Source organism: Delphinus delphis, chromosome 15 (genome assembly GCF_949987515.2).
Source record: "Delphinus delphis chromosome 15, mDelDel1.2, whole genome shotgun sequence".
Lineage (NCBI taxonomy): Eukaryota > Metazoa > Chordata > Mammalia > Artiodactyla > Delphinidae > Delphinus > Delphinus delphis.
In genome coordinates, this window is record NC_082697.1 from 57,683,959 (window position 1) to 57,700,233 (window position 16,275).

Below are 16,275 nucleotides of genomic sequence, written 5' to 3' on the forward strand. Positions count from 1 at the left end.
TGGCCACGGTGAAGATGGTGACCCAGGGACACCAGCAGAGAGAGCCTGTCACCTGCATTCTCCAGCTAAACTCTCAAGGTTTTCTGAAAAATCTAAAGCAATTGAACTTTTTCCCTCTGTCAGTCTAGTCGGCCTATTCTAGTATCGAATGTCCTCTCAACAAGCCTCCAGCTAAACAGGTGGCTGTATCAAAAGCAAACAGAGGGCTTCCCTGGTGGCGCAGTGGTTGAGAGTCCGCCTGCTGATGCAGGGGACACGGGTTCGTGCCCCGGTCCGGGAGGATCCCACGTGCCATGGAGCGGCTGGGCCCGTGAGCCATGGCCGCTGAGCCTGCGTGTCCGGAGCCTGTGCTCCGCAACGGGAGAGGCCACAACAGTGACAGGCCCCCGTACCGCAAAAAAAAAAAAAAAAAAAAGCAAACAGAGCCATTAGGAGATCACAGCAATGGTCCAGGCAAGAGATGGTAGAGGCCTGGGGCAGGGCGGAAGCAGAGGAGGGCATGGGGAGTGAGGAGATTCCGAAAGTAGAACCAACAGGGTTTGCTGGTGGAGGGGATGTGAGATGGTAGAGAAAGAGGAGCATCTAAGTGGACTCCAGAATTTGGGATTGAGCCCCTGGAAGCTTCTGGAAGCATCTGGAAGTGAGAGCCACCAACTGAGATGGTTGGAGCTCCAGGTGGAGGAGGCAGTAGGGTGAAAGTTGGCTCCTGTTTGCTACAAGAAAGCCTACAGCTTGCAGGGGGCGGTGTGCTGTTGAGAGGAAGCAGAGAAATCCGACGCATCTCTCCGACAGCCCAGCCAAGGCCGTGCTTCTGGCTTATCCTCCCCAGCTCCTAAGGTCAATTGCCCCGACCACATTAATAACCAAGATGGAAAAATGAGATTTTGATTCAAGGGCATGCATCCGGGAGGGGCGGTAGAAATCCCAGAGGGGTGTTTGCATCTGCGAAGTCGGGGCAGGGAAGATCTATGGGATGGGCCGAGCGGGCCTGATCCCTCGAGGGAGGAATGGCTGGGCTTAGCTGGGAAGCTTGGAAGCAAAATGCAATTAGAGAAAATCTGGTTAGAATTGGACGACTGTGGCTTGCCTTTTGGAAGGATTTGGTTCCCCCAATATTTTGAGTTTGGGAGAGAGAGGCAGGAAGAAGGAAGGAAAGAAGAGAAGGAGACAGCTTCTTTGTCAAAGCCAACTCGCTTTACAACCTGCACTCTGCCTTACCTCCCACCGGTGGTATTGGCAACTTCCTGAGGCTGTTCAACAGGCATATGCTCAGGCCCAACCCCAGACCTGCTCAGTCAGAATCTGCATTTCGATGCAGTCTCCAGGTAACATGGGTGACTACTGCACACAAAGTAATACCTGAGATGCACAGGTCCACTTTGCTCTTCTCCAACAGTCAGGTTGTCAGGTCCTTACCATTATGGCCATATCCCCTCACATACACCATACACCACCTGTGACATGATTAACAATCTTCTCAAGGCAACTGGCTTTTTAAAAAACAAAAATACAAACCTTAAATGCATTTGTTTAAAAATAAAACTATATCACTATCATCAGTGGAAAACAGCATCATTTGCCATAATGGAAATAACCATAAAAATGCACGAACAAGATGAAAGTAAAACCATGTGACTGAAACTCTGGCTGGATACAGCTGCCTGCCCAAGGCTCTCAGCCCAAGGCCGGCGCTCTCTGTTTAAAAGGGAGATCAGACGGGGTTAAAGAGGTGAGGAAGGCCGTCTAGTATCCCATCAAGACTCTCCTCTTGAGAGCATCACAAGGATTGAAAAAGGACTGAAGAAGGAATAACTTTCTCACTGTGTGATTCAGTGATATTAACGCTGCGTCCGTGTAACACAGCTACTGGCATTTCCCCTGCTGGGGCCTCCTTCCCACAAGTGTAGAATAAGCGCTGTGCTGTAGCAGCGTCCCTGCCCCCGTGCCCCCTCCCCCCAGGTCCTTGCACCTTGCCCTCCACATTGAGTCTTCCACTAAAAGGCACCTTGGACTGGGCAATTGGATGCAGGGTACTTACGCTTATCTGGAGACACGCCCCTCCCCCACCTCCCACCCCACACTGGGCCCCTGGTTCTCAGGAGCCACCCACTCTGTGGCTATCAACTGACTCAGCCCAAAGCGGTCACCAGCCCTTCTTTAAGCAGTGGTCAGTATGACTGGTTGATACCCCAAGGCCCCAAAGTGTGAGGACCCAGGACAAGTTACAAGGCTTGGGGTATGGCCTTGGGGATAGAACCCCGGGATCATGGTGAACATGACCAAGACAGCCCTAAACCACTGGGGCATTCAAAGTCTACATGGGGAACTGTGGAGACCTGGCCTTCCAGAGTGGATTCCTATGACCACCTGGGCAATAATTGCTTTGCAGCACAGGTAGGGATGGGGGCCTAGAATTTTCCAGAAATGCCTCTTGTCAAGGGGAATCAGGCCAAGCTCAACAATTAACAGCTGAAATTTTAAAGAGAGCATTTCAAGTCCTCCAGCTAAAGCAAACTGTTGAAAGGTGAAATGGTTGCTATATATTTATTTTCATTATATCAACTCTTTCCTTTACTATCTTAGAAAAACACTATGTGAGATGGTCACCAACCAGAAGACAAGTGCAATGTCAGTCGTGTCATGTTGGGGTCTGGCGTATTTCAAATGGGTGCTCACTTACTTGCAAAGCAGCTGGTTATTAAATAATGACTCTTAATAAAAATCCACGTGGTAGCAAAAACTCTGTGATCAGCAGTGATGGAGCTGCTAGTAATAATTCCAAACTTCCGTGGAGAAATGTGGATAGGGAAAAGGGTATGCACCCCACCCCACCCAGAAGATCCGTTTTCTCTCCATCAATAATACTAATACTTACAGTTACCTTTTACTGAGTGTTTACTGTATGCCAAGCACTAACAGCTCCACAGAGGTCAACTCACTAATCCTTACACTATCATCACCAAGTAGGAATTCTTACTCCTTGTTTCACAGATGAGAAACCAGCCACCAAGTCCCACCAAAGGACTTGCAAAGGAGTTCCCAAGTCACCTCCAGGCCTCAGACTCATGTGGTAAAACTTGACAATGAACTCTATTTGATCCACTATAGAAAATGCCTCATTAAAAGAAAACACTTGCACAACAGCCAAAAGGCGAAAGCAATCCAGGCGTCCATGGAGGAATGAATGGATACACGGCACATACATCCATGGAATATCATTCATCCTTACAAAGGAAGGACATTCTGATGCAATCTACAACATGGATGAACCTTAAAGACATTGTGCTAAGTAAAATAAGCCAGACACAAAAGGACAAATACTGTATGGTGCCACCTATATGAGGTACCTAGGCAATTCATAGAGACAGAAAGTAGAGCTGGTGGTTGCCAGGGGAGAGGGGAATGGGGAGTCATTGTTTAATGAGTACAAAGTTTAAACACAGGGTTCTTTTCACTTTGGGAAGATGAAAAATTGTTCTAGAGATGGATGGTGTTGAAATCTGTGCCACATGTGAAGATACATAACACAGAACTCTATACTTAATAATGGTTGCTATGGACTGAATGTCTGTGTTCCCCCAAATTCAGATACTGACACCCAATCCCCATTGTGACAGTAGTAGGAGGTGGGGGTCTATGGGAGGTGATGAGGTCATCAGCTCATCAATGGGATTGGTGCCCTTATGAAAGAGAGATCCCGCACCTCTCTGCCATGTGAGGACACAGCGGGAGGACAGCATCCATGAACCAAGAAGTGGGTTCTCGCCAGACACCACATCTCCCAGTACCTCGATCCTGGACTTCCCAGTCCTCAGAAGTGTGAGAAATAAATTTCTGTTGTTTATAAGTCACCCAGTCTATGGTATTTTTGTTAGAGCAGTGCAGACAGAGTAAGAAATGGCAAATGCTTTGTTGTGTATATTTTATCACAATAATAGAATGATTTTTCAAGGAAAGGAAGAAAGAAAGAAGGAAGGAAGGAAAGGGAAGGAGGGAAGGGAAGGGAGGAAAGGATGGAAGGAAGGAAAGGAAGGAAGGAAGGGAGGGAGGGAGAGAGAGAGAGAAAGGAAGGAAGGAAGGAGGGAAGGAAGGAAGGAAGGAGGGAAGGAAGAAAGAAAGAATCCGCAGGAGGTCCCTGTGCCTGCTCCTTCCTCCAGCCTCATCCCACATTCATCCTCTTGGGAGCACTCGCCCCACCCCATCCTTTGGCTGCCTAACTCCTTATCCTCTGCTCTTAATGTCAATGTCACCTGCCTGTCCGATCTACCTGGTGTAAGAACTCCAGGAGAATCTCTGGCGAATCTCCTTGCTTCCTCTCATTACCACTTATCATAACCTTGCAATTATTTTAGAGAAACTTGTTTTATCTGTCTGTCCATACCCCAGGCCAAAGGGTGGCCTATGTGGGTGGGCTTAGACTGCCCCTGTAATTTCCATTAAACCCTGCCTGCAGCCCACAAAACCTCCCCAAATATATATACAGTAAAAAGGGGTACTGTTTTGCAAGTTCAGGTTCAAGACTAGTCCCCTGTCTCCCCACCCCCTTCCCACCAGATTGTCATCCCTAAGTCCTTCCTGTGTACCAATTGTGCAGCCACCACTGCTCCCCGACCAGAATATAAATCCCCTGAGGACAGGCACCAGGGGACTGTTTGTGTGACTCCTCTTTTCATTCCAGTCCCTAGCACAGCATCTGGCACCCAGTAGGTGCTCTAAATTGAGCAGAGTATAAATTCCATGCAGAGAGGACTCCCCCAGGGGTGAGAAACAGCATGACGTGTTCAAATACAGGAGCAGGAAAAGGGCATGTCAGTGTGGGAACAGCAGGAGATGGTGGCAGGATTAGGCTGTCCTTCCCGCTCCTCAAATTCAAAAAGCACCCCACCCCTCCTGACGCTCTTGAAGCCTTTGAAGGTCAAGAGGTTACATTTCCAAAGATGCTGATGTGGGCGCAAAAGACCTGCTCAGACCCGTTTCCTGGGGCTCTGATACTGGCACCCACCCTCGTTGGTCACGCTTGGCCACGTGCGCTCAGATGGAGAAAAGAGACCTGGGGGCCATCGGCAACACCTTTGGGTGTTGCTGTGACAGCCAGGCCAAGCTCCAAGCTCCATCATCCAGTGAGCAAGGAAGATTCACACCCAAGATGCTGGAATCCCCCAAAGGAAGCTCACAGCCTCTGCCCCCTTTTGGGTGGACAGGCTCATAGACCATGGGTTGCTGGGACCATTTCAGCAGCAGCAGTGGGGCGGGCAGCTTGACCAGAAGCTGCTGAGACCCAAGGGCGAGGGCCGGGGGCCTGGCATCATGGACGGTGGTCCGCACAGGCATCTCGCTTACCTTAGCCAGCTGCATCTGCATCTTGTTCTTCACATCTGTCACCTCGGCGATGCGGGCATTGAAGGCCAGATTGGTGTTGGTAAACTGCTTCCACATCTGATCCAACAGCACATCGAAGAGGTTCTGGGCCTCCTCCCGCAGCTGGACAGAGTTGGCCTGCATGTTCTGCGAGTGCCTGATATTGTCGTTACTGAACTTGGCCCATGTCTCGGGAACGGAGATCCTGCAAGAGGCACGAGAGAGGACTTACCAGGCGAGGAGTCGGAGGTCTCCAGCAGGCTTGGAGATCGCTGAATCCGGGGTTTCCCAACCTTGGCACTTCTGACATTGGGGTCAGGATAATTCTCTGTTGGAGGGGGCTGTCCTGTGCACCGTAGGATGTTTAACAGCATCCCTGGCCTCTACCCACTAGATGCAAGTAGTAACGGTTCTCCAGTTGTGACAATCAAAAGAGTCTCTAGACATTTACCAAATGTCCCTTGGGGGAGGGGGCACAATTGCCCCCAGCTGAGAGCCACTGAGCTGACCCAAACACCTCATTTACAGATGAGGCAACTGCAGACTAGCTGGTTTCCCGAAAGGGCACTTGGTGAGTTGTAGGAGAGGAGAGATTCCCCCAAAGAGCTTTTTTCTCTAACACTCCCTCCACCATCACCAAAAACAGAGAGACAGGCCAAGAAGCGGGCATCGGGCATGATTCAGGGATGAGCCTGTGGCCATGCTACTCGCACTGACTTATTCATTCAACAAGTGTTCTTTGAACACCTACCACATGCCAAGCCTTGTTCTAGGCACTTGGGATAGAGTGGGCAACATCCCTGTCCTCATAGTGATAAATTTCCGAGGGAGGCGGGGGAGATAGACAATAAATAAAGAAGATGTTCACACGTTGTGTTATGTTCTATGAAAGAATTTAGAAGCAGGATGATGGAAGAGAGACAAATGGAGTGGGTCATTACGTGTCAGTCAGGGCCATAAAAGGAAATGGAATTTATTCTCAGATAGCGCCGAGGCGCTCATAGACTAGCAAATGCACGAAGTTGTCACCACCCCAGGTGTGAAAGGCAAGAGAGGGAGCCATGTAGAATAAATCCCCAACATCTTTCTCCTCCATCTCATGTTGGTGACCCTCCTATTGGCTGAACCCAACTGGGAACCAGATGGCAAAGACCCAGGAGCGGCAGTTTGTAGAGGGCAGGCTCCTCTCTAGGACTCACAACAAGGCAGCTAGAGAATGGATCTGGGAGGACAAATGGAGCTCAGGCTATATTGGAAAGGGCAAACTAGGGAAAGGGCAGACTGGGAAGGCTTCTTGGAGGCAGTGACACATAAGGGATTCAGTTTAGGGAACAGAAAGTTCTTCCTGGCCGAGTATGTAAATTCAGGCAATAAGCAATCCACTATTATACAGGAGTTTTCTCCTCTGGGAACCTTTTGAGAAACAGAGACACATGCTTCTTTGAGCTGACTTCAGTCTCCGGATAAACCAGATTAGATAACTTTTCAAGGTCTTTTCTAGCCGGGAAGTCTCCAGTTCTTAAAATAAAGCAGATTTTTATTCTCAGGCAGTAGGAAAAAAAGAGATTCAATCATCTGAAATAGAAGTCTCTTTCAGGACATTTTAAAGCACACTTAGATTACATAGTGAATAGAAATATTTTTAAAAACATACAAAATGTGGTTGTTTTGTCTGGCTTTTGCAGGAGTTAAAATCAAGCCTCTGGAGAGGCCTTGGGCTCCTAAAGATGTGAGAGGGCACTGAGTCTGATCCAGAGCGTTCATCCAACGAAGACCTGAGGCTCAGGGAGGCGAAGTGTCTTCTTTTCCAAGGTCACACAGCTACTCACCGTCAATAGAGGAACGAGGAGGCAACAAGGACGGCAGAGAGTGACCTGCAGATTTATTCCGAGGGTACCTCCCACTGCTCAATGGGACACTGTCAGTGTCAAGGGCAGCAGCCGCTAAGCCCTCCCCTGGAGCAGACAGCTGAGCTCCCCAGGGAAAACAACCCGCTTAATCACACTCTCCCTGGGGGAATTTGCCGAGGCAGCCTGTCTCCTCACAGGTGATGTGCTTCAGTAGGGGGAACGTGCTTTCTGGAGCCTGCGTACTCTAAAAACATAGGACCCAGCAGGCTTTGCTGGGGAGGCAGGAAGGCGCTATGGTAAAACAAAGGCCCAGTGTCCAACGTGGGCTCAGACTGTGGCTCTGCCACTCGCTGTGTGAGCTTGGACCAGTCACTGCACCTCTCTGAGTCTTAGTCTCCTCTGTAAAATGGGGATAAAAATGGTACCTACCCCCAGGGTTTTTGACCAACTGTGAAACCCCTATCACGGCACCTGACAATAGTAAGCACTTGATAAATGTTTATTATTCACGAGACCGTGGAAGCGCTCAGCACAGGGCCCAACCTATAGCAAACAGCAGGTAAAAGGCATCAGCTCGCATCTTCATCTTCATTATCAGTGGTTAATCCGTGGCAATGAGACCTTCGGTGAACAGAGATACGGCAACACAGAGCCTCCAAACGTCCTGTTGCCTGCCCAGACATGGCCCCGCTTTAAGAAAACCTCACATACAAAGCCCTGAGCTAGTACATCTGGGGAGCAATTAGTCACAAATGGCAGCTCTGGCTTTCCAGCTGGAGTCGCTGGATGGAGGACTTTAAACAGCAGACCCCTCCTGGGCACGGAAATCAGAGTCTCTGCCAGCCAGCCTGGCTGCCCAGCTTTCAGGGAGGCATCTGTTTGGGAAGGGAAACTTCCAGACTCCCTGTCCAGGTGGGCAGCCGTGGCTGAGAGGACTAGGCCCCCTGGAGGTCTTGTTCACTTTGCCAGCGCCGTGGGCAGTCAACCTTGTCAGGAGGAGGAGAAGGGTCCCCAGGAGCTGTCATCGCAGGAAACCCCAAAGGGTCCTTTCAACACCTGCATATTTACTACGATCCAGAAAGCGACCCTGGTGTGGGCCAAGAAGACCTTCCCTTTCCTTCTCTCCTTTCCCTCCCTTCCCCCTTTCATTCATTCTTTCATTCAACAAATATTTATTGCACACCTACTATGTACCAAGCACAATGCTATGTGCTAGAGATTTTTTAAAAAAGGACCAAGATAGACCCCTCCCTCTGCATGTACCCAGAGCATCTCTCTCCAGCCCTCATTATCCCAGACCTCGGACTGCCGATGGGGAAAGCACGCCTTCGTTCTGCACGCAATTCCGCGATGCTAGGACGTGTCCATGGCAGTGTCAGGCAGACAGGAGACGCCACCCTCATAGCTGTTGTGACGAGAAAATGAGGTCACACAGCAAGCACTCGATAAATGTTAGCCGTCGTCATTCCCTGACACGAGGCTCTGTGCCTAGCACTTCACACGCCCACCTTTCCACACTCACAGCAACTCTGGGAGGTGGGTGCTATTTTTATCCCAGTGGTAGAGGTGATGAAACGGGGCCCAGAGAAATTAAATCCTTTGTCCCGAGGGTTAATGTGGAGGCTGGATCTGAAGGCAGACAGCCTGGCTCCAGAACTCACCCTAAGCCACTGCCAGCATGGGCAGGCACCAGCTGGCTCTCCCAGCCAAACTTGAATTCCTCCTCCTTCTGGAAATTCCTCTTGGAATTTGTTTGGTGGACTTGCCAATCCAGGTGCCTCAGCAGCAGCAGCTGTGGGACCCTCACGAGCCAATATCTTGCCCTCTCTTGCTGGAATTGGGATCTTGGGTGAAGTGGGGCAAACGTGGAAAGACAGTGGTGCTCCAACAACAAGGCCGATTAGCTCTCTCTCACTGGCTCCTTCAGGCTGCCAGAACCTCCCCTCCAGCCTTCCCCTGGAGCCAGTGGCTGCCCAACAGCCTTCCAGTAAATTCCATCTTAAGTGAGCCAGAATCGGATTCTGTAGCTTGCAACTCAGGATCCCCACTCAACCACACAGCCTCACACTTGACCGGTGCGCGATGCCCCTTTACGTTTCCTTAGCAGGATCAGACCCAGAAACCCCTGCTGTCCTCGGGCACGGCCAGGTGAAGACTGACAGCCCGGTACTTACGTGCAATCAATTTTCTCCACGCCGTGGAAGAAGCTGATGCAATCTGATGTGTTCCGTAGGTTAAGGCACTTCTCGTCGATGAACTCGGCTGAGTTTTTGTGCTCGAGGTCCCTCTCCAGGACATGCTGAGCATCCCGGTTATCCCTGTGGGGGCAAGGACATGTCCCTAAACTGTGCACTCACCCAGCGTACCTCACCCAAGGTCACAGGGGAGGTCGGTGCAGAGCCACTGCTGGAAGCCAAGTCTCTGGACCCCCAGGAGGGTGCTCTGTCCACCCCCAGTGGCTTCCAGCCCTCTTCCCGCCTTGATGCCTCCCCGCACACCCAGGGCCTCCCTGCACTACCCCACCCTCCCCCTAATCCAAGCAGACCTGTTGTCACTTAGAAAACATTTACTGTAAAGGGTCAGATACTACATATTTTAGGGTTTGTGGGTCATATGGTCTCTCTTGCAACTACTCAACTACGTAGGAAAACAGGCATAGATAATGTGTAAATGAATGGTTGTGGCTGTGTTCCAATAAAACTTTATTTACAAAAACAGGTGGTGGGCCAGATTTGGCTCTCCAGCTGTAGTTTGCTGACCTAATATAGAAGATATGAATTCACACTTTGGACAAAGCCAGGTTTCAATTTAAATTAGTTCACAAATCCTTGTGTCTGATGCTATGCCAGGCACAGAGGGAAGACATGAATAAGCCTCAGTCACTACCTTCAAGTGGCTCACGGATTTGTGTAAATAAATACCATAAAAAATAAAGAAAGAATGAAAAGAGCAACAGTGCAGGTTCAAAAAGGATACACAGTAACACAGAGGAGGAAGCCATTAACTCTGGGTGAGGGGTGGTCAGGGAAGGCTTCCCCAGAAAGTGTCTCAGCTGGGTTTTCATAACAATAGGAGCAGATATTATGGACAAAGTTGGGTTGGGGGGATGAGAATTCCAAGCTGAGGATACCACATGTGCAAAAGCAGAGAAGCTAGAGACATCCAGGTATTTAGGGACCCATAAGCAGCTCAAAAGGCTGGCAGAATCAGGGACTGGGTGGAGTCAGGGAGTGGGTGGAGTCATGGACTGGGCAGGGTCAGGAATTGGGTAGATTCAGGGACTGGGCAGAGTCATGGCCTGGGCAGGGTCAAGGAGTGGGCGGAGTCAGGGAGTGGGTGGAGTCTGGAACTGAGCCAGGTGAGGAGAACACAATTGGGTGGGGCCAGGACTTGAGCCTGAAGGGCTGGTATCTTGGCTGAGAAGTTTAGACTTAAATGTCACTGTGTGCCAAGACTCCAGACATTGGAGACCCACTTTCATGATTCTTGCCATATTCCCAAAGTACCTGTACTATTATTTACCTGCTAATTTTCTTTTTCAATCATAAATAAATAAAATACATAAATAAATGCATTTCTAATTCAAAAAGAGTCATGTACCACAATGCTCATTGCAGCTCTATTTACAATAGCCAGGACATGGAAGCAACCTAAGTGTCCAGCGACAGATGAATGGATAAAGAAGATGTGGCACATATATACAATGGAATATTACTCAGACATAAAAAGAAACAAAATTGAGTTATTTGTAGTGAGGTGGATGGACCTAGAGTCTGTCATACAGAGTGAAGCAAGTCAGAAAGAGAAAAACAAATACCGTATGCTAACACATATATATGGAATCTAAAAAAAAAAAATGGTTCTGAAGAATCTAGGGACAAGACAGGAATAAAGACACAGACGTAGAGAATGAACTTGAGGACATGGGGAGGGGAAAGGGTAAGCTGGGACGAAGTGAGAGAGTGGCATGGACATATATACACTACCAAATGTAAAACTGATAGCTAGTGGGAAGCAGCCGCACAGCACAGGGAGATCAGCTCAGTGCTTTGTGACCACCTAGAGGGGTGGGATAGGTAGGATGGGAGGGAGGGAGATGCAAGAGGGAGGAGATATGGGGATATATGTATATGTATGGCTGATTCACTTTGTTATAAAGCAGAAACTAACACACCATTGTAAAGCAATTATACTCCAATAAAGATGTTTAAAAAATAAATAAATAAATGTATTTCAAAAGGAAAAATCTACATCACTGTCTTTAAAAGAAAACCAGTAACTGTTTCCAAACCTAAATGCAAAGTAAACACTAACAGAATGCTAGCTAGAATCTGTTGTCTCCAGTAGGTTCTAAGCCTGAAACTTTTTCTGTTTCTTTTTTGGTTGAAAAAGGGAAATTAAAGACGCATAAGCATTGATTGGGAGTTTTGCCTTGATGTCTTTTTTTTTTAATTTATTATTTTTTAAAAATTTTTATTGGAGTGTAGATGATTTACAATGTTGTATTAGTTTCTGCTATACAGCAAAGTGAATCAGTTACACATATAGATATATCCACTCTTTTTAAAATTCCTTTCCCATATAGGTCATTACAGAGTATTGAGAAGAGTTCCCTGTGCTATACAGTAGGTCTTTACTAGTTATCTAGTTTATATATAGCACTGTGTATATGTCAGTCCCAATCTCTCAATTTATCCCTCCTTCCCTTTCCCCCTGGTAACCATAAGTTTGTTTTTCATCTGTGACTCTATTTCTGTTTTGTAAATAAGTTCATTTGTACCATTTATTTATTTTTATTAGGCTCTGGTTTTTCTCTTACTTTCTTTTTATAAAATTTAAAAATTTTTTAAATTTATTTTATTTTTGGCTGCATTGGGTCTTCATTGCTACGCGCGAGCTTTCTCTAGTTGCGGCGAGCGGGGGCTACTCTTTGTTGCAGTGTGCAGGCTTCTCATTGCAGGGGCTTCTCTTGTTGCAGAGCATGGGCTATAGGCACGGGGTTTCCATAGTTGTGGCACGCAGGCTCAGTAGTTGTGGCGCTTGGGCTTAATTGTTCTGCGGCATGTGGGATCTTCCCGGACCAGGGCTCGAACCCGTGTCCCTTGCATTGGCATCTCCCTTCCTCTCCCTGTCTCTGTCCCTCTGTCTCTCTCATCTTTATCTCCTTCTGCCTCCTCTTGCTTGGTTTCTCTCTGTCTCGGGGACTCAGTGTATGTCTCTCTCTACCTCTCCCCTGCCTGTCTCTATCTTTCTGCCACGTTCTTTTTCTGCTATGGATACTGAAAGCTGGTGAGAGGTTTCAAACAGGCTAGGAACAAAGAAATTAAATCCTCATGCTGGGTCTGCACCCATCAGGATGCACAGAGGGTCATGTTGGAGCAAGGAGAGCCATCCTGGGGCCCTTATGGCCTTTGGAATTGGCAGAGCCGTGGGGAAATGGGGCCCCATCCTGCCTCATGAGGTGGAGTGTGAAGAAAGACCAGAATGTAGAAGAGAAACGTTCCAGAGCATCAGAGGGGAACCTGGGGCCTCAGAATCCCGGGTCAGCTGGTCCAGCCTCCTGGCCCTGGCTAATGAGGCCTGGGGAGGGAGACGAAGGCCCCATCTCCCCCAGATGGAGAGCCTGGCCAGTGCCAAGACTCGCCCTGCTGTCAGCCCACAAGGAAAAGCCTGAGCCTGGCTCCTGCCCAGTCAGGAAAGCCTTTTCTGCTTTGCTGGGGCACCTGGTGAGGTGAGGACACAGCTCTGAGCAGATGCAGGCCTCAGGCCTCGCCTAGAAAACCATGAGTCAACAGCCCATCCCCTGCCTGGGGCCAGGGCGGCCACCTTAGCAGGTTATCGGCAGAGCTTCCCCAAGGGCAAGGTCGCACTGAGTTCTGCCCTGTGGATGAGGCTCTGGCCACTTCCAGGTTAATTAGGCTGCCCCCTCAGCAAGAGCTTCCTCCCTGCAAGATGACAGGTGTCCTCTGAAAAGGGGCCGCGGCCCAAGGTCAAAGGGCCTCTCTCCAGGGTGACTGGGCCTCTGGTCCTGGCAAAGAGGAGAGTCCCTTCTACCCTCTCTCATCCCCTCCCCACCCACACTGCCTCCACTGCTTTCCTCCCAGCCTCTCCTCCTCTCTTTTCCTCTTTCTCTGTGTCTGTCCCTTTCCATCTCTTCATCTCTCTCACCTCTTGATTTCTCTCTCTGTCTGGCATGTCTGTGAAACTCCCTGTCCCTCTGTCTCTCTACTCATCTCTCTCTGTTTATGGCTTCGGGTCTTTCTCTTTCAGTCTCTTTTTCCCTCTGACATCAGAGTTCACTGTGTCTCTCATTCTGTGTCTCCCAGTCGATGAGACCGTCTTGATCTTTCTACTTTTCCTGCACAAGCAGCGCTCCACCCACCCCAGTTTCAAGATTTCCCTTCTGGAGTCCAGCTCCCCAATTTCAAGTGTGGGCTTTTGTTCACTCTTCCGGCTCAAACTGTCCCATTTCCCAAACCTCAGCCCTCCCGTCACTCTAACACCAAGTCTTGTCACAGCCCCACATCAACCACAAATGGAAAACCATGCTCGTTTGCCAAAAAATAGGTGATTGTAAACATAGGGCAAGAAAAATACAACAAAGGCATTTGCTTGCCCAAAGACCTCCCTTTGTTAAAACGTTCCTGTTTAAGTACAAGTATCGAAGGGTTTTAAGTGGATTAATGTGTAGACGAATATTAGGCAAACATAGTCCAAGTGGTAGGTCGGAATGTCGAAGTCAAGACAGAGGCACATAGTGATGGAATTCAACCGCGCTTTCATCCATTCAACTGTCACCTCAGTCACTGCTGCATTTGCATCTCACTTCCACTTTTCTCCACCTCTGATGTCTCCCTGGGTTTTCCCAACTCATCTGCCCCTGACCACACCCTTAGATCTGCAGGCAGCTTTTCAACACTGTCCTGGACGCTCTTTATTTTCTTTTTACAGGATAATTCTCTCCTACCTCTGCCACCCGTTCTTACAGCCTCAGTGGAGTTGAGGGGCTGCTGTGTGTGTGTGTGTGTGTGTGTTTGTGTGTGTGTGTGAGGTAGGGGCGACTGCTGTTTCTGGGGAAGAACAAACCAGGGCACCAAGCTCCCGGAGCCTATCTGCAAGCTTCCTTACCCCTTAGCATCCCACGCAAGCTGCCTACGTCCTCCACACAGCGGGAAGGGGCAGCCCTGGCCAGGTGGCCAGCCCGTCTTGTTAGCTATATCTGAGTAAACAAGGAGAAACCAGCAGAGCAGCCTGCCTGCAAGTGTTAAAGGCAAGTGCCCAGCTCAAGGGCCAGGCGGGAAGCCTGCTGCCTCCGGGCGAGCTGGGTGCCAAGGGCTCATCTATGGGTCCCAAGCCCGGTAAAACTCAAGCCTCCCTTTAATTATGGGGGAGCCTCCTGCCTTGTCATGATACCAGTTACATAATCTTCCAAGAACAAAAAGCTGATTCCTTTGAAGACTAAAAGGAACAGTGGCTCAAGGTGTCCACCAGCTCCCCTCTGGAGAGGCCCGGGCCCCTCACCTTGATACCCAACGCCACCCACTCTCTGCCATGTCCCAAAGTTCAGGACTCGCATGCGGAAGCCACAGGCTAAGAGGAGCCTCAGTGAGGCCAATTTCTTTTGCCAAGGCTCTCACCGCAAACAAGAACCACCAATGCTGTGCTAACTCATGAAAATCAATAGTGTGCATCTCAGTAACATCATACTGATAGACAGATCAGCCATGGTGGTAGCACTTACCTCGCTGAAACTGACAAATGCCACAGATCAGGACTTTCTTCTTTTCCTGGAGAGCTGGCTGTTAAAAGCTTGCCAGTACACCACTGATTGAAAGAACCACCTGGAGACGCGGGACCCCTGAAACCTGGGAGACCCAAAACAAACTCCAAGAAAAGGGAGAGTAAGCAGCTCTTACCGCATCTGGATGTCAATCCTCTGAGCTAGTTTTCTCAGCTGTTGTTGGCAACATTTTAGCAAATCTACTTCCTGCAATGAAAGATGTCAGAAAGAGTGAGGTCCCTTAGAAACTCACAGCCTCCTGCCTCCCAGGCCAGTGTTCCACCCCTCACCTCTCACTGCCCACCCTCCATCCCACGAGGTGAAATGTCAGGGTGGGGGTCCATTTCCTGCCTCGACCAGCATGATCCCCGGGCCAGGCACCTGAGGGTCGACTGTGGAAGCTGCACCTTCTCTGCCCTGCTGTCCTTTCTTTTTATATACTTCCAGAGTAAAAGAAAAGGCAGCACCTACTATGCACCTAGGGTTCATTCATAGACCCTTTACTTATCATAAAATATGATACATTCCTATTTTATCATTGAATTAAATAATACATATGAAGTGATACAGTGTGTGGCATATAACAGGTGCTCAATAAACACTGGCTGTCACTTTTGTTATTTATTGGTATTACTATTATGATGCCCATTTTGGAGAGGAAAAGACTGAGGGTCAAATGACCTCCTTTCTCACTGTTTCTAAATCGCAACCTAGGCCCCCACCCACACTTTCTGAGCCCTAATTTTGCATGGGGTGACACGTGTGTCTTCTGCTCCTGACAGGCAGCTCAGAAACCTCTCTGACCAGCTGGCCTTCCCTCCTCCCTCAGGGGGCTGGCCAGACCCAGGGGGCATCTTACCCGGATAAGATTTTTCTCCACGTTGTCATGGACCAAGTCAATCCCGGTCCTTTTCTCTCGCTGGTACAGACACTCCAGGGCCACCTGTAGGAGGCGTAGGGAATCATGTATTCTCCCTGCAGCTGTACGTAGACCGTGAGCAGAATTGACTCACATCTACCTTTGCCATGGTCTGTTTCATTCCTGGGAAACCTGGATGCTTCATGTGGTCCCATCACTGTGCGTTTGGATGGGCTTCTGCCTCCCCTTCTCCATCAATGAGGGCTGTGGGATGCTGAGATGGTAGATGGGTGCAAAATCGGTGCACATCTCAAGCTGGCCATGCTGGTTAAGTCAGTTTGACAAATGTAAAGCGCTTAGAATACTGTCAATAAGAATTACCTGTGAATATATATGAACACCCTTTTTGGAGATCTCTAAATGGGGGA

At 49.1% G+C, this 16,275-nt stretch overlaps 1 protein-coding gene across 1 annotated transcript in view; it reads right to left on the reverse strand.

Annotated features, from left to right (window-relative positions):
• The window catches only part of TEKT5 (tektin 5), a 38,392-nt gene that overhangs the window by 18,987 nt on the left and 3,130 nt on the right, over nt 1-16,275 (reverse strand). The window contains exons 2-5 of the mRNA XM_060033047.1: nt 15,848-15,931; nt 15,125-15,195; nt 9,383-9,526; nt 5,341-5,563 (exon numbers count right to left, since the gene is read on the reverse strand). Coding sequence (XP_059889030.1) covers nt 5,341-5,563; nt 9,383-9,526; nt 15,125-15,195; nt 15,848-15,931 — 522 coding nt within the window. The remainder of the gene's footprint in view (nt 1-5,340; nt 5,564-9,382; nt 9,527-15,124; nt 15,196-15,847; nt 15,932-16,275) is intronic.